The 25,003-nt window shown below is 43.0% G+C and overlaps 1 protein-coding gene across 6 annotated transcripts in view; it reads right to left on the bottom strand.

Annotated features, from left to right (window-relative positions):
* The window catches only part of cdk14 (cyclin dependent kinase 14), a 238,337-nt gene that overhangs the window by 84,423 nt on the left and 128,911 nt on the right, over nt 1-25,003 (bottom strand). For all 6 annotated transcript variants that reach the window (XM_086310192.1, XM_086310193.1, XM_086310194.1 and 3 more), the window contains one exon: nt 19,413-19,506. In XM_086310192.1, the coding sequence (XP_086166318.1) occupies nt 19,413-19,506 (94 nt within the window). The remainder of the gene's footprint in view (nt 1-19,412; nt 19,507-25,003) is intronic.

Raw genomic sequence — 25,003 nt, 5'->3', positions numbered from 1 at the left:
AACAGACACCACCCAAACCAAGAAGTATGGAACTTTATCCTGCGTCCTCCTGTTCCTAGAGATTCGGGGGAGGTCAATCCTTTAATCCACGTTAAGCACCGGCACTGACCCCAGTACAGGATTCATCCCACTCCCACCTCCTCCACTTTCCCTTCCTTGCTCTCTGCCATTGTCCTAAAGTTGACCCCAGCCTTCATGTTCTCCTCTGCTCCAAAACCCCAAGTCTCACCCCTGGCTCCTCTCCATCCCTGGTCACGGCCAAGCAGATTGGGGTCACCTCCAGGCAGGGGTCAAATGGATCAGAACCAGAGCCAAGTGGATCAGCTGTCTCCCACTGCGCCGGGGTGGAATGTGTTCAGTAAGCCCTGGCTATCCTGTCTGGGTTTCAGCAGATGGATGCTCATGTCACAGGCACAGCGGCTGGTGGTGAAATGGCATTATTTATCTCCCCAGCAGCCTCCCGCTCTCTCCTGAGAGTAGATCAGCTCACATGTGCACCGGCTTACACTTCATAGCAGGAACACACTCAAAATAAACAGGCCTCTGGACACCATGCGGTGCCTTTGCACTGCTGTAATGAACTCCTTCACAGCTGTTCTGTGTGGAACCATGTTCACACGGTTCAAAGGGTTCCACTGACTGCCAATGATGTTATAAAGGTTCCTTACAGTTCACATCTTAGTTAAAAAGCCTGAGCGCATATAAACCATGGATACAGCCGAAATCATGTCACTCAACACTGTGGCGATGTTCAAAATCATGAGCCAAAGACATTTGGCTTTTTGTTCATTGGCCACTTGGATTTTTTAAATCTGACTGTGACCCGTGAGAGGTGGAAGTGACTGAAGAGGGGAGGATACAATCCAAGCAACAATGGAAGGGACACGTCGACCACCAAGTAGCCACCATCTAACTCTGACTTTGGTGTGTATTTTACTCTCAGTGACCTACAGAACAACCATCGTGCTGTATTTAAGAAGACTTGAAACTAGTGATGGAGTCACATTGCTTTGTCCAGTTGTTAAGTGACGACGTATCAATCCTGCTTCCAGGTCCAAACTACTCTGTGTTTATGAAGGTTGTTGTGTTTTTAACATGTTTTAATGTTTTGTATCTTGTTCTATTTCATCTGAACAAGCCCCTAAAACAGTCAGTGATCACTGTCAGCCTCTCTCGGTTTTTATCACCACTGTTCATTTTAAAGCTCAGTTTTTAAACCCTTACGATGTAACTCCAGCCCAGCAAATGCAGCAGTATATGAATGACTAACCTTCTATTGTGGATGAATAATCTCAGCTGTTCTCCTGACTGAAGTTTGGCCCGTGTATAGCATCCTGCTGTGCGATTGCATTTGTCCCTGACCACCAGAATCCGTCACGTTAACTTTTATCGAGTGGAAAAAAGTTGGCGTTCATCCTCCAGCTTCACTGTGCTAATGTTATGCTAACATAGCTGTGTCACTAGCAATCACATAGCACATCATTATATACCAGCTAGCCCAACTTCAGTAACCCTGCAAACGTCACTGCTGTTTAGTTTTCTGTCTTCATTTATGTTGGAAGTGATAGCAGAGCTGTACGTTTGAATGTTTCCAGGAACTCTCTCAGTCAGAACATGCTATACAGTGTTCCCTCGTTTATTGCGTCGTTTTAAAAATAACCCGTGATAGGTGAACTTTATTTTTTTACGATTTTTATAGATGTTTTAAGGCTGTAAATCCCCTCACTACACACTTTCTACACTTTTCTCTGACAGGAATGAACATTTTCACACTTTTCTCTCTTGTTTAAACTCTCAAAGTTCAAACCTCTGTAGAAAAATAAGTCCAGTAATTATAGAATGAAACCAAAGATCAAACCGTGTTTTCAGGCCCAGAACATGGGAATAGATCAGCTGCCAGAGGATTCAACATTAATGAATCAATGGTACGGAAGTGGAGGAAGCAAGAAGAATGAGTTGAGTGAAGTTTGACTTATCTGACTGTTTGTTAAGTCTAATTGTTGAATGTTGTCATTGTGTTTCTTAAATTTGTAAGGTCTTAGTTCAGTCTATAGGATCAAGACATTCCTTTGATCCTGACCACCTCTCCAGCCACTCTGTGCTGGGGGAGGTTTTATTGCAAATACATGCTATCTGAAAGATCTGTTTCTTGTGTTGTAAGCTTCCTGCTTTTATGATCCGTTTGGTGAGCAGGAAGTCATGCACGCACACACACACACACACACACACACACACACACACACACACACACACACACACACACACGTTCTTGTACATGCATACAGGTGCTTACACATACACACACATAGTGCCTTGTCTTAGAACCATTGGGGGGGTTTTACAGTGGGAGGTGCTTTTGCTGTGATGTGTATTGTGTGAACTGTTTTCCCAATAAAAGGCAGCAAGCGGAGGCCGGATTTGGGGTCATTTTGTGGTAGGGTTCGAAGTGCGTTCCTGAGATACCGACGAGGCCTCCCTTGAAAGTAAATCGATTGATCGCTGACTGTCTTGTTTTCTTCATGATGAATAAGTCTCTAAACTAGCGGGGCTTGTGGAAACACAGACCCAACGCTGTTTTGTTTCGCTTAATGCGCCTTACAATCCTTTGACGTCGACATTGTTGTGTTTGTTACCTTCTGCTAGCGAAGATTTATGTAAATCTGACGAGCTGAACGCATTCTGTACTGTACAGGAGACACGAAACAGCGAGGCCGCGAAAAGTGAACCGCTATATAGCGAGGGACCACTGTATCATGTTTAGATGGAAACTAGCGAGCTGACTTCCTGCTAACTTCTAACTCTGTTAAATGTAATAAATCCTGTTTTCATGGATGCCTGGATGTTAAACTTCATAGTTACACCTGGTAAAGCAGCAATGCTGATCATTTTATTACAGATGAAAGAATTTACTTTGTAATTCTCAGTGATGCCGCAGTGTTTGTTTGAAGCGGAGTTTGGCTAATGACGTCAGGCTTAAAAGACCGGATTGCTGGACACTAATGGCAACAGTAACTTACAAAATGAATAAGGTGTTGTATTAAATAAGACTTAAAACTAGCATGTTAGCTCACAGACTCATCATCAAAGAATTAACTGAGGATGATCAGTTAAATTTGGACTCGATATAGTGACAGTGACACGTCCAACATCACTGTTGGATCCTTATGAGCATTTCTAAATGCTAACCTTTCATGGTAATGCCTCAGAGAGCGTGTCTGCACCTGTCCCTTCCTGCCGCCGCACGTTTGGAACTGCTGCAACGTCTTAAATCTCTGCCTTCAGTAGAGAATTCATCAAGTAGATTATCTATCGCTAGTACCTCCAAATGCATCTACAGCAAGTTTTATTTTACTCCGGCGGTTGGCTGCGCTGACCACCAGGTTGGAATGACTAAGAAAAACAAAGTTAGCATTTAAAAAAAATCAAGAGGACGTGTATTCATTCTCTGGGGACCAGAAACGTCACATGATGTACAAGCTATCACATGTCTACTGATAACTGCTAACAGCTAGTCTAGAATCATTTTAATGGTGCCAGATACCAATAAAAACGGTGCTGGCATCTCTCAAAGACCCTAGCACCTATACTTAAAAGAAACAATCAAGCCCTGGGTTTTCATCTCTGGTAGTTCTTTATTATTTAATACTGGCAAGCCTTCATTTGAGAAACACTTTTGTACAAGCTCTGTTGAGATGGAAATAAAAGGATGGGCAGAGTTTAATAAGAACCGAACAACAGTTTAGATTTAGGGTACATCCCCTATATTAGAGGGAAACCGTCACCGTGTTGTGGAGGTGGCGTTTATGGCTTTACGCCGAGCAGAGGATATTAATGAAACAGTCTGATAAGCAACATGTAAACATCTTAATTGCAGCAATGCATCACTCTGATTAATGTCCATAATCAGATTATTATGATCATGTAAACGTAGCCAGTGTATTTCAGTAAATAGCGAGTCTTACGCACAAACATAAGCTATCATATTACCCGTGGCTGTCTGAGGGCATATTTCACCAGAAACAACAGCTGTTTCACTCACACTAATGGAAGGCGGCGCACTGGTGTCTTCTGAGAAGCAACACACAAACATTTTTGCACTGAGACATTTACCTCTGCCTGACAGCCTATTTCCTACAGATAGACCTGTCCATATTCATATAGATCTTCCAGCGGACGCAATCTTTTATGACCTGACAGCTAGTTAACCAGCTCCACTGTGCCTCTGCCTCGTCTACCTCAATTTTAATTCTCACACAGACACACTCTGCGTGTGTGTGTCTGTGTGTGTGTGAGACAGCGGTATAGAAAGAGAGAGTCATGCTAATACCTAAAGACAAACACAGACTGCATGACCACAGTTATTCCAACACTAAAGATAGCAGCATGCATCTGAAACAAGCACTTTGGATAAATGAAAGTGTGCGTTTCCGCCTCGCTAAGCCCGACGTGCACAGAGAGCTGTAGGAACGGTGACAAGCACTGGATCCGCATAATGCTGTCAGAGATAATAACACTGCGGGGGTGTGGTATTAGAGGGAAATCAGCCCGTGACAAAAATATGGGTTAGAAAAAAATACGCACAGAAAAGCTATTTTGGGGTTTATTAATAAATCCTTCAGTCACGGGAGGCTCATTACTATTTGGTTATCAGCGAGCACGAGAGGTAACGAAGGAAAGGGTCGCTGTTGCAGGCAGTTTCCCTGTTAGCTGTGCCGCTAACAACATTTGAGAAACACTCCCTTAATTAATCAAAGAACAGGATTTCTAAAAGGTCAAGATCTACAGTGAAAGACAAGCGCTAATTTGCAGCTGTAACTCACACCGCCGTGCTCGTGACAGGACTTAAATCACCACATGGCACATGCATTATTAAGATCACCCGACTACACCTGAACTTTTCCACACACTTCCTGATGGAGGTGAGTGTGAGAATGAAAAAGTCTTTAACCTTCCAGACAGACGGAAAGATGTGCTCCATGTGCTGCACGCTCTACTCAGGCAGCACGCTCATATGAACCAGAGAAATTCTAGCAGTAGGAATATGTGCGAAGCACGCAGTTTCCTGTTGGGCGCCAAATGAGAGATTCAGACAAGATCTACTCGGCTCTTCTGAGATTCTCTCGAGTGTGAGAAAAAAGTGCCCGTTAATGATGCATTTTAAACATTCGGGTAATTATCACGAGTGGGCTTTTATGTTACTACAGCACATATCAGGATTACTTTTGATGTTAACTTTTAACATCCACTGGGTCATCAGTGAACCACTTAAGGGCAGGACTGTAGGCAGGGATTAGACTGGGATTTGGCAGGTGGAGGATTGGGTGTAGCGGTGCAGTGTCAGGAGAAGAATTACTGAGAAATAAGTCTTATAGTAATTTGTTTTGTGAGTTCCAGTAGATATTTTTATGTAAGTACAGGCTGTTCTACTACCCTGCTATAGACCGCTCAGATTTAGACACATTAATTCAACTATATGACTGATTTCCACCCTGGACAACATGATGCTAATATAAAAGACAGAATTTCCTGAATTAGTATCATCACCTTCTTCACATGTTTTTTCCTGAATTTACCTGCCACATAAAAAAGCCCCAAAAATGCAAACATGCAAACATGCCTGCTCCTGTTCTGTACGGCTCGGTAGACGCCCAAGAACTGCAACGCTACACCTGCACTTTGAATGCATCACAAGAATGACAAGGAAAATGGACGTGTTAAAGGTGTAGTCATGTGACTCATTCCAAATGTATGTATTAACCTGCCTATCAGATTAATCCATCTTCTTCTGCTTATCCGGGGCCGGGTCGCAGAGCAGCAGCCTAAGCAGAGAAGCCCAGACCTCCCTCTCCTCAGCCACCTCCTCCAGCTTGTCCGGGGGAACACCAAGGCGTTCCCAGGCCAGCCGAGAGATATAACCTCTCCAGGGTGTCCTGGGTCTGCCCCGGGGCCTCCTCCTGGTGGGACATGCCAGGAAAACCGCGCCCAGGAGGCGCCCAGGAGGCATCCTTGTCAGATACCTGAACAACCTCAGCTGGCTCCTTTCGATGTGGAGCAGCAGCAGCTCTACTCTGAGCCCCTCCCGAATGGCCGAAATTCTCACCCTATCTCTAAGGGAGAGGCCAGCCACCCTTCGGAGGAAGCTCATTTCTGCCGCTTGTATCCACAATCTCGTTCTTTCGTCACTACCCACAGCTCGTGGCCATAGGTGAGGGCAGGGACGTAGCTCGATGGGTAAATTGAGAGCTTCGTTTTCACACTCAGCTCTCGTCACCACAACAGAGCGGTACAGCGTCTGCATCACTGCAGCTGCAGCACCAATCTCCTGCTCCCTTCTCCCGTCACTCGTCCCATCAACTGACTCCTATCAGATTAAATTGCTCATAAAATGAAAGCTACTATGTGCAAAATTTTCATGGCTAGATGTCAGCAGATCAACGTCAAACGAGTTCTGTTTCTTACCCCTCCCAATTCACACAATGCTAGCTATAGTCAGCCAAGAGAGATTAAAAAAATGTAATTTAGACTGTGCCCCATAACGGCCAACGGCATGTTTCTAACAATATCTGGCCTGGATCCAGATCCATCCTGGAGCTTTTCCCTGTCTATGAGCGACTGTCAGTCTCAGCTGCCCAGTGAGAAGCTCACACCTTTACTTACGCTGGAGGAGCCTGTAAAGCTTTGTGAAAGAGTCCAATATGAGTCAGTGAGACAAAGAAGGTCACTTCTCATATCACAGCAAAGCCTGTAATAGACACAATGTCCATTTCATGTTTTGCCAAAGCGTGAAAAGGACGTGCATGCAGAAGTTGTTGCACTAATCTGCAGTAACAGCAGAGGAGATTTCTTAATTGCTCAAATTAAATATACTATACTATTAAATCTACTATCTCCCCCTGCTGGTGATGTCATTTCTGAATGCAGTAATGCAGTTTCTGCATACGTGTCCATTTCACGTTTTAGAGAGACAAAGCGTGAAATGGACGTTTAGGCACGTTTAGCTGTGATACTGGTTTGCACTTCTGACTGGTGACAGCGAAGTACTGAGCTGTCAGTAAGCGCTGCTATTTTAGTTGCTGTTGGCTACTGTTAGCCACTGTTAGCTTTTATTAGCTGCTGCTTGCTAGTGGATATAACTTTGTTGGACTTTGAGGCTTATGTGATTTTTAATGTTTATTGTTTATTAGAGAAAAAGTGTTTTTTTCGACAGCTGAGCCTAACATTAGCTGGGATAATAACCAGCTGTTGTTGTTTAGCCTGATGGGTGTCAGCTGTTTGGAGATGAAATGCATGGTCAGCTGACAAGAAGCAACTGAGACAATACTGAGAATGAATAAGCATGTTTATGTAAGTTTTCATGTGTTGAGCCCTGACCTCAGTTCAGGAGACGAAGCTTGAGACATTTTATTAAGACACTGTCGTCTCTTTCATTTGCATTTTTGTTTCTTTGGTGAAGGGGACCCCTTCTCAGATGAAAAAAACATAGGTGGAGTCTGATTCTGTGCAGACATGAATTTAAACGTCCCTCCATGCCATGCAAATGCCTTCAAATTCTCTTCTCCTCTGCCGTTGGCATTCTGCATGGCTGGCTAGAGACGGACCACAAATCCCATTAGTCAGAAAGGAGATCTCTTTCCCAACCAATGTTTTCAAATATGGTGGGGAACATGGCAGCGTCCACGAACCCAAACTACTCGTATGTATTTTTAATAGATTAGTTATACGCTTATGAGAATCAATCATATGAGCATCACTTTGTTGGAATGGAAAACGAGCTTCTAACATGTGATTAGTGCTGTTGAACGGGGTTTTTAACCAGCAGGCTTTTCAGAGATAAGTCATTAAACATACCCCAAAGCCACTGATGTTGAAAATTACCATAGAACCCCATTCCAGCCAAGTCAAGTCATTCCTGTTATCCATCTTTCCATCTAAAGCAAAACCAAATTTGGCTCTTTTTAGACTGAATACTTGTGTTCCTTAACCCCAGATTAATGCTAGAGTTCAGACCTCAGCACATCTGGTGAGTGAAAAGCAAGCTTACTGATCTGTCACATTATCAAGGGAAATATTTTTCCTTCTTTAGTGAAATACAAATCTACTCCATCTACGTTATAAATAATCTGCCTTCTTCTTTAACAAATGTTGACGAAGTTTAGCTCAAACTCAAAGATCCTAAAATAACAGCAGCACACATCACTCAACTTTTGCTTTCCCACTCAGAAGCAACTAACCCGCTGATGGTTTGGTTAAGGAGAAAACCCCAGGTCAACCCGTGACATCACGTTGCATTCAGTGTGCCGACTCCACTCCTGGCAGGGTGCCTCTCAAACAGTGATGGAAGCTGACCTTTCTTCTGCCTGTCTTCAAACAACATGGCCTTTAAGATGCTTCTGACTCCGCATAATTCATTGAGGGTGCCCTTCACATGAGTCTCTGAGGCTGTGCGTGAAACTCTGACCTGTCTGACAGGCTGGCAGCGAACGCACAGAGCTGCAGAGCAAATGTCAATGCTGACTCTGACAGGTGAGCTAATGCTGTGATCCACATACTGCCTCGCCAAGCCGCATACCTGCACATTTTCATATTCACCTGTCTTTTACCGCCTGCTGACAGTTGAACACACATGAATCCAAAATAGCAAATGTGATTTGGATAAGAAATGGCGAGCACTCTCTAGCCAGTGGAATATATTCGCTTTGCATTTCAAATGAAGGTTTGTTTAAATAAAACAAAAGACGTTCAGGCTTGTTTTATAGGAACCCCTGTTTAAATATCTATGTGCTTGTTGTCATACTACGTGGTTGAAATGGCTTTTATAAGACTATAGAGCTTGTGGCCCTGACCTTTTGTCCATTACTATAATACTGAAAGGGGAAACACACTGGATTTAGACAGGAAGATGGCGCCAGTGTGTTCGGCAGGCCGTCTCCACTGCTCTCTGCTGCTTCTTACCTTTCTGCTAATATGCTATTTAGGTGGCTCTGCATTGCTAACTTATGACGGGCTTACTCTTAAGTCTCTGGCCACCCTATAGTTACGGGTCATACTTCCATGGATCGGACCCGTGGTGGAATTTAGGAGATACCACTCTGCCGCGGACGGATCACCTCTCAGGAACGTACCGCCGATCTCCGCTTCCTCCGCACAGGAGACGCTACAGGAAAAGGGTAAACGGAGTGGTGTCCGTGTCCGCATTAAGGCTTATCTAAAGGCACGGTATGTGGCTGGCTTCGACGTCGATGTGGATGCTCTCCGCCTTCCCCCGACTTTCTGGGAGCACTTTACCTTTAGATTGTTTAGGCATCGATGGATTCGCCATGCTGAGCTGCAGGCCCGCCCTGCCGCCCCAGTGGTTTACTCGCCGGCTCGATGTTGGATTAAGCCTCCTAAAGGCGGCGTGTGCTATGGCAATCTATGCCGCCCGAGACGTGCTTCCGACTGCGACTTCGACTCGGATGGCGGTATTAAATGTTAGGTTGCTGACGAGTAAGACTTATTGTGAGCGATTTTTTTACTGCTACAGGACTGGATTTACTATTCATGACGGAAACTTGGATTCGTCCCGATGAGTCTCACCCAGACCTTCGGGCAGGGGTGGAGGACTGGCAGTGGTCTTTAGGAATAAATTCTGAGTACGGCACATGCCTTCCCCTATGTTCCCTAGCTTTGAAGCTCAGCTGCTGGAACTTGCTGGTCCCCCCTTGACTCTCTGTGTTGTGATTTACTGTCCCCCGAAATATAATAAGACTTTCATTAACGACTTTGGTGACTTTTTAGCATCTCTTTACCTAAATTATGATCGTGTTCTTATCACTGGCGATTTTAACATTCACATTTGTTGTAAAGATGATGTGTTTGCCAAGGATTTTCTAGCCTTAGTTGACTCTTTTAATCTTATCCAGTGGGTTAATGCACCTACCCACCTTAAAGGACACACCCTTGATTTGATTTTTTCTTATGGACTGGACATTTGTATCAGGGACATCAGCAACATTGGAATCTCCGATCATTTCCCAGTCATCTTTGATGCTGAGTTATGCAAATTGGACCAGAGCTTTGAGGGTCCTTGACGTCTTGTGCGCATAATCAATCCTGGGACTGTGGCTGAATTTTCGGCTGCTTTCTCTAAATCTGTTCTCCCTGACATTGATCGTTCTACACCCTCTTCAGTTGATGATTTTGCTAACTCCTTTCTCTCTACCTGCTCCTCTTTACTGGACGTTGTGGCCCCTATGAAAGTAAAATGGCCTAGAAGCTGCTCTCAGCCGTGGCTAAATGACTCTTTACACGCTTTACGACGCGTTTGCCGCCAAGCTGAGAGATGGTGGAAAAAAGATAGGCTCCAGGTGTCTTTTGATACCCTTCGCAGGACCCGCCTGGAGTTTCAGAAATCTGCTAAGTTGGCTAAAGCGGCTTTTCTGTCGGGTGTCATTGCGGATAACAGTCACAACCCACGTATTTTATTTAAGACTTTTAACTCATTGTCCAATCCTTGTCCTGAAACGCCTAGATTGGCTTCCTTAGCCCTTTGTGAAATTTTTTTTAACTCATTTTACAGGCAGAATCTCTAAGAGTCTGACACCCCCCTGTGATGAGTCAGGCCCCAGCTTTACGATGCTCTACTAACCTCAATCAGTTTGATCCAGTTTCGCTCCCTACTCTTAAGGGCATAACTGATCACCTAAAAAACTCAAACGCTGCTCATGACATCCTTCCATCTTGCATTATTAAAGATGGGTTTAACATTATCGGGCCCTGTATTTTATCATTAATTAACCTGTCACTGTTATAAACACACTGTAGTGCAACCTATACTCAAAAAGAGCTCCCTTGATCAGAATGACCTCGCTAACTTTGGACCCATTTCCAAACTCCCGTTTCTGTCTAAAATCCTAGAGAAGATTGTTCATTCCCAACTTCAAACTTATTTGGTTGCAAATAATATCGGGGAAATTTTCAGTCGGGGTTTAAGCCACGCCATAGCATGGAAACTGCATTACTGAGAGTCTTTAATGATCTTCTCTCAATTGCTGACTCAGGGCGCCCTGTGGTGTTCATTTTGCTTGATTTGTCCTCTGCTTTTGATTTGGTGGACCATAATGTCCTTTTAATGAGGCTTGAGGATGTGGTGGGCATCACGGGCAGTGCCCTTAGCTGGTTTAAATCCTCTCTCTCAGAAAGGTCCTTTTCTGTCACCATGGGTACCTACGCCTCCTCCATTGCCCCTGTCACCTCTGGTGTCCCCCAGGGGTCTGTGCTGGGTCCCATGCTGTTCTCTTTATACTTGTTACCCTTGGGCCGAATCTTTGATAAATACAACTTTTCTTTTCACTTTTATGCGGATGACATTCAAATCTATTTTGAACTAGCTGAGGATGTCACGTCGTCGTTGCAACACTTCTTTGATTGTATGGATGAAGTTAAAATCTGGCTACTGAGCAATTCTCTCATTTTAAATGATAAGAAGACAGAAACTGTAATCTTTGATACTCCCTCCTCTCGGGCTGAACTAATTGGTATTTTTGGGCCCTTTGCTGACTCCCTTTCTGACACTGTGAGGAACCTGGGTGTTGTCTTGGACAGTTCCTTCAAGTTGGACAAACATGTGTCCTCCGTAGTTAAATCGAGTTTCAATCAACTACGTCTAATCTCTAAGGCCAAGCCCTACTTACCACATAAAGACCTGGAGAAACTTATCCATGCCTTTGTTACATCAAGATTAGATTACTGTAATTCCCTTTACATTGGTCTCCATTCTGCCCTTGTTCACAAACTGCAGCTCGTTCAAAATGCGGCTGCGCGTCTCTTAACTGGAACTGGCAGGTTTGAGTCTATTACTCCAGTTCTTTCCGACCTGCACTGGCTCCCTATTAAATTTCATATTGATTTTAAAATCTTATTGCTCACTTTTAAAATCATAAATAACACCGCGCCCAGCTATCTTACGGATCTCCTCAGCTGTTATACCCCTGGGACAGCGCTTAGATCAGGCCAAATGCTCCTGGTGCGACCTAGATCTCGGCTCAAGACCAGACGTGACCGCGCATTCGCCGCTGTCGCACCTTACCTCTGGAATAACCTCCCTCTAGCTATTCGGGCGTCTGATTCAATTCAATCTTTTAAATCTCGATTAAAAACTTTCCCGCCTCCTAGAGCTCGCATTTTTAGTGTACTGTAAGTTATCTTTTTCACTTTATTAATGTTTATAATGTTTTAACCTTCAGCCTTTCAAGTTGTGCCTATTACGCCTGGTGTATTATTGGTTAGCTATGTCACCCGCCTGTTAGTATATTTTATTTGTATTTTGTGTTTTGTATTTGTATTTATTATTGCTCTTAACTCATTCTGTGAAGCACTTTGGCACACCTGTGGGTTTTTTAATGTGCTATATAAATAAAATTGTATTGTATTGTATTAATGATAACATCAATACTAAAGTGACTGTGGAAGAAAAAAGAGCTACAGGAAAAGTAATCCTGGTGGTGACAACTGTTTGCAGTACTGCATAAATGTTAAGGCAAATGCCACAAAACCATTAAGTGTAAGATGACAGTTAAAAAACTGAACAAACAGCTGAAATAGTTATAAACTGCTGAAATTGTCTGACAAAAGTAACAAATAATAACTTTTAAAAAACTTGTAATGGATACAAACCATAGATAATTGTGCGATAATTGCAGCTGAAGATCTAGAGCAGTGTTTCCCAATCTTTTGGAGCTACAGCACATATTTCCCATCAGAAAAATCACACGGCACACCACCAAACAAAAAAGGTGCAGCAGAATTGGCTCGGTTTGTCCCCAGTGTACCTTGTTTGCTTTATCTGACCATTATTCATGCTCAGGCCTTCATCTGGGTTGGAATTTTCTCCAGGACCAGGTCAGACTGACTACTTTTTCTTGTCAAACATGTATCCATTATGTAATTTTTTTCTTTGTCTTTTTCTGTTTTATCGGCAGTTGGCAACCAATTGAATTAAAGCAGGTAGTTGTACTGCCCTCTAGTGGAAGAGAATGTACTTGTTCTGCCCGTTACTCACGCCGGTGGCTTGGAGTACTAATCAGGTGGAACCAGATAATCTTCCACGGCACACCTTTGTGCGGCGCACAGGTGTGTCACTAAAGTTTAACACGCATTAGCATTGCAGCATCCAATTCCTGTCACGCCACTGGGAAAAAGTGTTAAATGATTTCAAATATTTTAAACAGGATCCAGTTTAAAACAGACTGCAATGAATTAATTTAATATCATTGTAAGCACAAATACTTAATTACTGTACTCAAGTAGAATTTACTGATATCTATACTTTACTTTTTTCTGACAACTTTTTACTTCCTATAATTTAACACAAGTATCTGTACTTTCTACTCCTTACATTGTCAAAACAGGCATTGCACATGAGTTGTGGTCACAGTATAAAACAATAAATATCAATAAACACACAGCCTGTTTGTGTGCAGTTTGTCCCACAGTGTGTCTGCTAGCAGTCTAGTTGCTGCGTTTCGCAGGGACAGCAAAGAGTGAGCGCGAACTAGTCAGAGATGGAGAAAGATGGCAGACAGCATGTATTATTATTATATATTATTATTATTATGTATTAGAGACAATTTAGTGGAGCTCTCAGAACAAAGTGTTGAGTTGTGATTCTTCTCCCCATGCTGAGCGGCTGACACTGATCTTCAGTTTCCCACCTGCTGAAACTCATTTTAGCCCCTGACTCGAATCATGTTCAGTGTGGGCGCACATCCTCTACAGCGTTATCAAAGAAAGCTACGCTAATGTCTTTCACTGCTTTTGTCCTACATAACAAATTGAAGCTGAGTGGATGCTGAGAGCTGGAAAAACATTTCTAATCACACGTACTAACATTACTTTATTAAACAGCACACGGGTCCGTTCTGGTAGAAATGTCCTCAAAAGAGCTGCTTGCTACCTTCTTACTTTCAGTACATTTTAGTGTTCTTCTGCATTTTTGTTTGAGTAAAATAGTTACTCTTTCTTTTAATAGTAATAGAGTATTTTAAACACAAATATCTGTGATTCTACTTAATGTTTGCACTTAAATCAACAACAACAACAGATACTTAAATCAGTAAGCAATGCCAGTACGGTCTTAATAGTAATAGTAATTAAGTCTCTAGAACAAAACTGTGTGAAAAAAACATTTTAACAACAGTTTGAAGTCCTTTTTGTCTAAATGATAATCACATGATCGCCCCATCTGTGCTGTGTATCGCATCGTTTGCACATAACACTAACCAGGACGTGGGACTCTGTCCTCGAGGACAGACAAAGATCTACAGAGAAGAACTGATAAACTTTCTCTCTCTCTCCATTTGTTCAATTACTGCTGCCCCACAGCTTTTAAGGCTCGGTGCTACTGGACAGAACAGCAGGTACACTTTCAGATGACAGTGACAGCCTGAGCCATAGAACTACCACCTGCGCTGTTACAGGTGACCTTTTTACTGGATAGCTTGTGTTTTGGGTTTATCTCTTTTATGTACACATGCAACCGTGTCGGCTCACATAAGTTACTTGGTGGATTTCCATGATGGTGGCAGAAACTAAAGGAAACAAAGAATGACCAGAGTGGAAAGTCTCTGTTAGGGAAGCAACGAGCAGCTGAGCCTCATCATCAGTGTGGCCAGCAGCGATCCCACTGTTGGGCCTCTTTGAGTCTGAGAGACGAGCGGGGATCACTGAGGGCCGGCACCTCTTACAGAAGCCCCACTGATCCCTTCTAGCATAAAAGACAATCAATAAGACGTGTTTTTCTTCATCTTGTTCTTCTGTTTGCGTTTTAAGAAACCCCCCTGCCTGCAGGGCTTTGTTCACCTTTCCTCATCCCTTCATCCCAAAGCCATTCGTTCTCAGATGTGCATCTTTAGCCTTTCCCGGTTAAATCTGTTCCATACTCTCATCTCAATCATTTTATACATTAATTATTCAGGCCCTTTCAGCCTATGAATATGAATCCATTATGTCTGCCCTGCTACACTCTGCTTCAATTAAGAGACTGGGGATGAAATTATATGGAGGGATCACCAGATTAAAGGATTCATGAGACTTCACATCACTTTAAAATATTTATGCCAGCCATCCAATTGATAGATAATCATAGATGTAATTACTTACAGCTATATGATTATATATGTGTCAAACATCATATAGGATGTTTACAAAACAAGGTTCATATTGACAACCATGTTTGTCAATCATTGTCTCATATTGTCTCATATTGTCTCATATTGTCTCACTCATGTGACTGAATGCAACTGGAACATGGAACCACTCAAATCAGTGGCTATGGAAGAGCCAGCCATAAGAAATTAGCCAGTGACTGGCAGGTGCACTCTACAGTCTGTCTGCCATGATTGTCTTCCCGTGGACGCTACTGCTGGAACAGCCCGTTCTCACTCCTGAGGCGTAACATCCTGACGATTTGTCACGTCCTGTGGCAAAAGGAACGTGAAAGGCGACCTTTGGCATTCTTAAGCTGCGTGCCGGGTTGTGGGTGAAATACAGTAGCACAAATACACTGGTACAAACAAGAGGCCACACATTACTCCAGTTTTGGCTTCTCTTCAGTGGTTGCCAGTAAATTTTAGGGTTCATTTTAAAATTTTAGTTGTAACTTTTAGAGCTCTGCACGGTGAAGCTCCCCAGTATATGTCTGACCTGTTGAAACCTCATGCTTCATCCCGAGCACTTAGGTCGTCAGGTCAGAGGTTACTGTTGGTCCCACGTGGGGATCGGGCTTTTCAGGCCCCTAGGCCGTGGAACTCCCTGCTGTTGTCTTTACTCCATTGACTGCTTTAAAAAGCAGCTGAAGACATTTTTATACAAATGAACTTTTAATCATATTTTTACTGTTTCATATTATTTTATTTGTATTTCTGGTTTTATTGTGAAGCACTTGTGCTATATAAATAAATTTTTATTTACTTCAGAATGACGGTCCCGCAGTAAAACACGTTCCAGCCATGTATTCCAGGCCATATTTTTCAGTGGTGCGACTAAAAAAAAATATTTGGTTGCACCTGTGCGACCAACTGTTCGGGTAGCGGAAAAAAAAAATCTGCAACCTTCCCTGTGGTCAACAACAGACACATTATGCCCCTATCGTGGACTAAACCAATCAGAGATAGTCAGGGGCGGGACCTCTCTGATTGGCCGTGGTCCAGTTGAAAGTGCAGGTGGAAGTGGGAGGTGAGTAGCTTGAATAAAGCGATATCAATTCATTAAACCCTGAATCGACTTTTAAACATAACTGTGTTTTGCCAGAAACGCCAGATTCTCAGATTAAAGCTCACAAAACCATTTCAACAACCACCAAACAGCAGATGAGAGCAGGTACACGGACTCCACACAAAGACGTAAACACAGACCGACGCATCAGAATCAGCTTTGTCTTTCTCGGCTTTCTCACCCGACGGCCCGCAGACGGACACGCTGTCGGAGCGTCCGGTCCGCGCTGTGTTTACGTCTTTTTGCGCTGATTCTGAGCTGCAGGTTTTGTCTCTCCAACCAAAATCCACCGAGCCAGCAGCAAAAGAAGCAGCAAACTGCGCTTCACATCTGATCAATGTCGTCATGAATTTTGCTGTTTTGCTTCCACGACTATTAAAATCACACTTCATGCACAGCTCTCTCTCTCTCTCTGTACTTCAAGAACAGTTTCCGTCTCCAATCTCTGTTTTCTGTATTATTCATTGGCTTATTACCCACCAGTCTACCGTTGTTTACAGGCTGTGGCTGCTGTCTTTTTCTTTTCTTTTTCACTTAAATGACCTCGGACAAGAAAGCCTATTTTTTCTGTTGTTCAATACTGAAGAAATTTAAACTTTATATGCAGAACATTGCAGAATATTTTTAGGGTTTTCTGCTATAAAAAGCCAGACCAGGAAAATCTCCTTCATGTTTTTCTGTTTTATTCTCAGTTACTTTCACACAAAGGCATCTGCTGTGATGTTCACAATTCTGATGAAGTCAGTACTGATAAATGATCAGAATTATAATATTTCTGACTGTCTGAGGCAAAGTTGAATCGAATCGGGACTTTGAAAACCGGAATCGAATGGATTGTAGAAATCAGTGATGATACCCAGCCCTGGTGAGCAGCCTAGGCACGACAGACGTGGATGTAGCTGTAATAGGAAAAGAACTATTGCTAACTTTTCTGTTAAGGCCTGATCCTTCTGAAATTCATAGCCAGTGCTCTGACACGGTGTCATCAATCTTTGAATGCTGAAAAAGCACAGTGTATCCAGAAAAACACTTTATATTATATCAATTATTAGGAAATTTGTGTGCGCCTAACTTTTGTGCCGGTACGCCCATGGCAAAAAGTTAGTCTAGAGCCCTGCCTAACCATAACCTTATGCCTAACCTTAACCAGCACTTTAATGACGTGAAACAGTGTTTTACAAAAACATTTGAGGAAGATGAATGAACATGTGTGGATTGATTCCAAACAGTTCTCATGTTTCCTCATTTTTCCGATCTCGTCATTTAGGAACGTGTTGGGCGCCTGGAAGCATGACATGTTGACGATTTGTCACCTAGTGTAAAATATTACGCCTCGGGAGTGTGTTGGCTGGAAATATTACATATACACAAATCTGTTCTCAAACCTGTCAAATGTAGGCAGGCAGGACGCGTCCACATCAGCATCAGCGCTGGTAGATGCAACTCTTGCAGCCCGGTCGTTTGAAACTGGGCCACAAGAGTTGAGGCCCGGGTGTGAAATTGATGGTTTTCAGGGTTTTTTATCTTTTTTTTTAATATTGTTATTTTTTTAATCGTTTTTATCGTTAACTCGCTTTCCCTGCGTTCTGCGTGCTATCCAGCTGGAGGAAGTCCAGTTTAAAATGCACCCTAGCCATAGATGGACACACCTGGTCAGCACTGTGGGTCGTGCAAAGTTCTATGAGACAATATTTCAGTATTACTGTAACTTTAAACCAGTACTCAGTGTTTAGAAAGCAAAGAATGGTCCATTTATTCATGCAATTAGCTAATCATGGCGTGAAAATGCTTGCAGATACAGGCTACTTATTGCCAGTAACAGAAATGTGACGCTACAGTGGGCACAGACTCGCCACTACCAAATGAAAGGTGTAGTTTGGTCTGATGAGTCTACATTTCTGCTGAAGCAGCAGATGGTAGACTCACAATTTGTCGCCAAAAGCATGAATCCAAGGGGCCAACGTGTCTTCGTCAACAGTCCAAGCCTCTCCTGGCGGTGTAATGGTGTGGGAAATGTTTGCTTGGCACACTGGTGGGCCATTAATAGCAGAAACCAAGGTGTGAGCAACACTACGGACTGTGTGTAGCTGTCTGTGGACGTGGTTTAGCATCTTTTAATGCTGCCTTTCAGCAGGATAACACATCGTGTCACAAAGCAAAAGTTATCTGCTCTCACTGTCTCCTCTGTCACCATTATGGACCCAGCACAGCGCCTCTGACATGCACTAGAATAAGAGAGCACTAGCATGACTGTGGCTCTACAGGAACAGTGTAATCATGTCAGCATGAAGCAGAATCTGAAAAGAAGACGCCAACATTTTCTAAATGTGAGGGTCTGTTGACACAGGGCTGCATGGTCTGTTAAGGCTGCTGCAACTACAGCAGCACTGCACCATGTATGATATCCATGTATGATACTGGAGACCTGACAGACTGTTCACTTTCAGCCATGCATGTGTGTGTTGTCACTTTGTATACATAGATTACACAGTTTGTCTGAATAAGTGTAACGCCGGAGAAAGTGCTGAAAAGGACAGAAGCACACTGTTTCTGTCCCGTGAGGCCACAGCTCTGGTCATTCATGTTTGTCAGAAGCTGTTTCTTGTCCTGCTCCCAGGCTCAGTATTCCTCAGTTTATAATAAACTGCAGTGAAAGCCCGTGCATGTTGATTGGTACAAAAAAAGAGATTCTTAGAACCCAAGAACCCCATCTGTCACTAACACAGCTGAGGACCCTCAAATCAACTTAAATGGACAAAACATACGTAGCAACTTTCCTTTCTATAACACACATCAGTCCTTTAGTCCAAAAATGAACCTTTCAGCAACGCGTACACCAACATATATACAGGGGGAAAAGACACCAAAGCCCCATCTAGCTTATCAAGCATGGTGGAGGAGTCATCATTGTTTGGGGTCACTTTGCTAACTCAGGCTTACAGTTATTGAGTAACCAACTAGTTCACTCACGAGTTCATACAAAATAATAATAATTTATTATATATGTTCAGGGCTATGATCCATGCAGTGACTGCAAAAAAAGTGCATCCACAGTAGATCGGATGAAAATCAAAGATTGGTCGTGTCACGGTTCTGACCGTAGCCCTGAGCTGCAGTGGCCTGAGAAGAGCTATTCCAAATTCACTTTAGCAGTCACTCACCAGGAATATCCTCTCCAGCTGGTCTTGGATGTCCTTCATCCCAGGAAATGCAGCCACTCCTTGGATCATCTCAATGAAAATGCAGCCCACTCCCCTGGAGGAGAAAATAACACTAATTATAAATCCTGTATTTCTTCTCAATGTCCTTAAGCCTTTCACAGGTGCCGCCTAAAATAAAAACACATTGGAATAAAGCATCACTGGAAAATGTTGTATTTGACCGGTCCGTCCTTTGTTCACATCTAATTACAGTCTGCAAAACACTAACTGTTTAATCACCCCAACAAGCCTCACAGTGAAAGTCATTCTGAGGCTGTATTGATTTCTTTTCTTCCAGAGGGCTGTTAGACTGTGAATGTAGGTTGGAAATCTTAAAATATCAAGACCACTTCAGTATGGAGGGAGAACGGCCAAGGTGCGTGTGTGTGAGTGTGTGTGTGTGAGTGTGTATGAGTGTGTGTGAGAGTGTGTGTGTCTGTGCTGTCGATGCTCATTTGTCAAAGAGCTATTTTTCTGACAGATTCGCTTCGTGGCTCAGTGCACACTCCTTCTCAATGCAAGGAGAGAGAGAGAGAGATTACCTGAAATTCATCCCTCAAAAACTTCTCCATTCCTTCCATTTTACGGAATGAAAATGCTTCATCTCCATGACAGAGCTATAACCTCAGCATCCAGTATTTCTGCTGGAGCGTAGAGAACTATTCTGCTGCCTGAGGTGCATATGTGATACGGGCAAAGGTCAGCTTAAAGAAAAAAGAATAACACAAAACAATTTTCATCTGTGTAGTTATACCTTCCTCTCAGTTTGATTCATTCCTGTCATTTTGTCTGAAATTGGATGATGTTGTCAACAAAGGCCTGACAGGTTATTAGCTCTAAAGTTCTGGCAAAGTTACTGACCCTCCAGCTAGAAATGATGTCTCCATTCTTCACACAGGTAACAGGAAATAGGCTGCTAAGGAAAATGTGATTCGATCACGTTATTTATTGGTTTTATTGAGGAAACGCTGTCAAGGTACAAAAATGCTAATAATGAATGCATACAAGTCAAGAACAACAACACTGAGCCCTGTGAGTATCAGGACCTTCATCAGGGATAGTCTTTAAGGATATACATAAAACCTGTTGTGACAATATCAGCTTTGTGCACTTTGCTAAATAATGCCCACTATTAGAAACTGAAGCCCACTCTTACCAGTTCTCAATGTAAACCTGCATAAAGTTTCCTTTAGCCTTCTAAATCAGGTTTGTGTCTGTCACGCCATCAGGAGTTTGTAATATTTTTCACCCTGGAGCTGGAAGACCAGTAACGTATTTCTCAACCATAAGGTGCACCAGATTTTAAGGCGCATTAAGGTAAACAAAACAGTCAGATAAGTCACATTTTACTCAACTCATTCTTCTTGCTTCCTCCACTTCTGTACCATTGATTCATTAATGCTGTATTCTCTCACAGCTGCTCTATTCCCATGTTGTTGCAGTATATTAATGACTAACCTCGTATTGTGGATGGATTATCTCAGTTGTTCTCCTGACTGAAGTTTGGTCCGTTAACAGCATCCTCCATGCGATTGCATTTGTCTCTAACCATCGGGAACCCTCACGTTAACTTTTATTGAGTGGAAAAAACTCAGCTTTCATCCTCCAGCTTCACTGTTTATGTTATGCTAACATAGCTGTGTAGCTAGTGACTACGTAGCACATCCTTATATAGCAGCTAGCCCAACTTCAGTAACCCTACAAATGTCACTGCTGTTTAGTTTTCTGTCTTCATTTATGTTGGAAGTGATAGCAGAGCTGTACGTTTTCAGAGGTCTCTCAGTCAGAACATGCTATAGCTGTGTCCCAAAACGTCGGCTGCATCCTCCGGAGGCCGCATTTGAAGGCCGATTACGTCACAGCCAGGCGACAAAGGCTGTTCCAATGCATCGACTCCTTCAAATGCGGCCGACAAATGCGTCCTTCATTTCCCCGAATTTGAAGGATGGCTCGGGTGTGTCCTTCTTGGCACACCATATCCCAGAATTCATAGCGCAGCCCAGTTTCCAACAATGGAGGCCGCTACTAAGTTTTAATATTACTCTTATTAATCTTCCTGGGTCACAAAATAAACTTTTAACATATTTTCAGGCGAGAAAGTAGCTGCGTAAACTTCAAATATCTGCTTGGTTATCAAGACATCGTATATTTGCAAAAGTGCGCTGACGTTTTGGAGACGTCTGTTATCCACCAGCTCGATAGCTAGCCGGGGGGTACAACGGTCACTCGACCCGGCGAGAGCAGCAGACTCCCGGCTTCATCGTTTTCAGACCCCCGCAACTCCACCGAGACAGCGGTGATGCTAATCTGAAGGCTAGACCGTCCCATTTCACAGCCTCGCAGTAGACTGTGAAGGCTGAGTCCTCCGAAGGATGCAGCCTACGTTTTGGGACACAGCTTAGATCATGCTTAGGTGGAAACCAGCGAGCTAACCTCCTGCTAACTTCTAACTCCGTTCAATTTAATAAATTCTGTTTTCATGGATGCCTGGATGTTAAACTTCATAGTTACACCCGATAAAGCAGCAACGTTGATAATTTTATTAAAGATTAAAGAATTTAAACAGTTTTTATCTCTCAGTGATGGCGCAGTGTTCGTTTGACTTTGGGACCTGAGCCGACGGAGTTTAGGACCCAGATTACTCCGCGAGGCTCCGTAATGCTCCGATAATCCATCAAGCGGTGCGGCTTCATAGTTTACCAAAGTCGTACCAAAACATTTTTGACAGATTTTTGAGCACCATGTACCACATAAAATCGGTTCGAGGTCAGTAAGCACAACCAGAATTCATGCATAAGGCGCACTGCCGATTTTTGAGAAGATTAAAGGATTTTAAGTGCACCTTATAGTGCGGAAGATACGGTACAGTCATTTCCTTTCACAGTTTTTTATGTAGAACAAGTGGTGCAGGCATGCAACTGACTCTTTATACAAAGTGTAACACTGCCTTTATGCTATAAATATCTACATAAGGTAAGATACACTTTTATTAGTCCCACAGGTGGGAAATGTGCTTGGTCACAGCAGAAAGTGGACAGTACAAATTAAGAGCAGCAAAAATGAAGAAAAATACATACATGCGTTTACACGTATGTGTATGTCGAAACACGGCGCCTCCCTCTTCTTGATTCTGTTTCCGTATTTATTTTCGTCTGACTATGAGTCTGCAGTGTGGTGTTTTATCACTGCTGTTACTGTAATTAGACAGTGTTAGAGGTGCTGTGACTGGAGCTGTAGTTAAATCAGTCACTGGAGTGGACTGCACCCTTTGAGTTATAGTACACAGTAAATTAGCCTCAGTAAATATTGGGCTCTTTATTCAAAGACAGTAAATCAACAGATATGCCTGAGAGGTGATTCATGATGTGACGGGAAAGCAGACAAACAAATACGTCAAGCGTCGCACTGCAAGACACATTTCCACAGCCTGGATTTTGGGTTGGATGGACTTCATTGATCCTGAGGTAGAATTTCATTTCATTTCAAGTACATTCATGACAAACATTAGCTGGTTTAGATTTAAAACAACAGCTAGGCTTCTGTAATATATTTCAATATTCAATAGTACACACTCACACACCCACACTCATATATATTAGCTATGTCACTAAATATAAATTAGAACAAATCGTCATCTTTAACTGCGATGGTTCTGGTATGATATAAAGGGGGCGCCCTCAGAGTGAAATGAATAACGGTGACTGAGCTCGTTCAATTCGGCCCTCGCCTGTTTTTGTGATTTTAAATAGACATTTTCAGGAGTAACTTGTCATTGGTAACGGCCCATAACCTTGAAGAACTGTCTCTGGCTGACCAGTTTTCATATGCAGTCAGTGTTGACATCAAAATTATTATTTTTTTCATCCACCATCATGTGCAAGTCCTTCAAATGGCCTGTGGGCACAGCTATTTCTTTGATTAAAGTAGGTGCTGTAATAGGAGAGTTTCAGTAAAAGTGAAAAGAAATCTTTTTGTCACAGAGTCAGTGAGGCACAAGTACAAGTCCTCGCACAGTCTCCTCCTTCAGGCCCACCTCATGGCCCTGAAGGAGGCCCACAGCCACCTGCTGAGATGCAAACCTGGCTATGAACCCTGGATCATAAAATATAGAGCCAAAGCCCAACGTGTGTTAGAATGTGGGGCTACATACAGCTCATGAGAAATCAGCAAAGCTAAGCACAGCCTTATTATCCTCTAGGTCGGGTAACATCAAGGTGACAGGAAGGGCCAGGAAGCTCACTATGCAGCCTACTCACATGCTGCAGCATGCCTGTAAAGTTACTGAAAGTAAATGTCTTTTAATAATATACACCCTGTTTATATCCTGATACAAGCAAAAAATGATTTAATGTAAAAGGTTGTGTGAGAAGTTTCTTTTTTCTTTTTAACAAAAGCCAAAGATCTCTGATCACGCTGTTTACCTGTACTGTGCTGCTAAGCCTTCTGGCATGAAACTGCACAGAAAAAAGTCACCTCTAACAGATCCATCACTCTGACATTTGTCTCGAACAAACATACTGTGCTGCACTTGCATCCTGCTTTTAAGTTCAGAGACTTTCTGAAGCCTCTGTTCTCTGTCTAACACTCAAAATTCTCTCTCTCTGGACACTTGGTACAAGCACGGGCCAGTCACACATTCATTTGTTTGTGTTGCACTTTGTTAGCTAGCAGGTGCTGTGGAAATGCAACTGGCTCTTTGGCTTGACATGTGCACAGGGTGCACGTCTCTATCCACAACTACATCTACAAGTTTATTAAGGCCATAAAGTATTTTGCAGCCTGAGTGGAAATTGTGAAAGCAAGTTGCAATTAAGCATGCTCCTTTGCATCATAGCCTCAAACTCTTTCACAGCTAATTAGGAAAGCACAGGGGACTACAATCATTTAACACACTGGGAACTGGAGCCTTGGCCAAACACATGTCACTGCAAACGATGATGAGCTTACTTATCAAGAAGACTCTGTATCTGAAATGTTCAGGTGGAAACATTGGAAACATTCCAGGATATTAAACTATAGTGTATCAATACTTTGCTTTACTTTCAAACACTGGAAGATTTCTGTGTTTTTTAAGATAAACGGATAAACAAACATCACGAGCAGCCTTGTCCTCTCAGATGGAGCTGGCTTGTAGTGCACCATGAGATAACTAAACCACGGTCACAGTTGACTGATCCATTCGTCGACTCTGATTGACAGGTCCATGCGTGTGTGTGTGTGTGTGTGTGTGTGTGTGTGTGTGTGCGTGTGTGTGTGTGTGTGTGTGTGTGTGTGTGTGAAAGAGAGACAGAGAGAACTGCTGCTCTGTGAAGTGCTTAGGAGCTAAGGAAGGTAACAATAGAGCCATTCCTCACCCGCTCTTCATCACATCCTCACTCCTCACAGCCTCTCAGCTACAGCAACTCATGATGGATGCTTCTTCTGGCAGGAAGACAGATCTGGACAACCTTCAAGGAGTGGTTCTTCACGGATGACTGCTTTCTAAGTGACCGGAGGTGAGTGTATGCGAGCGTGGCACAGAGTGAGTCTCACTGGAATAGAAGACCCAGTGG

The sequence above is a fragment of the Aulonocara sp. 'chitande type north' Nkhata Bay genome, linkage group LG11 (genome assembly GCF_057382095.1).
Source record: "Aulonocara sp. 'chitande type north' Nkhata Bay isolate Kocher_YH1m ecotype deep benthic linkage group LG11, A_spYH_male_GT1.1, whole genome shotgun sequence".
Taxonomy (NCBI): Eukaryota; Metazoa; Chordata; class Actinopteri; order Cichliformes; family Cichlidae; genus Aulonocara; species Aulonocara sp. 'chitande type north' Nkhata Bay.
Note: the sequence above shows the minus strand (reverse complement) of the source record. Positions and strands in the feature narration are given on the sequence as shown.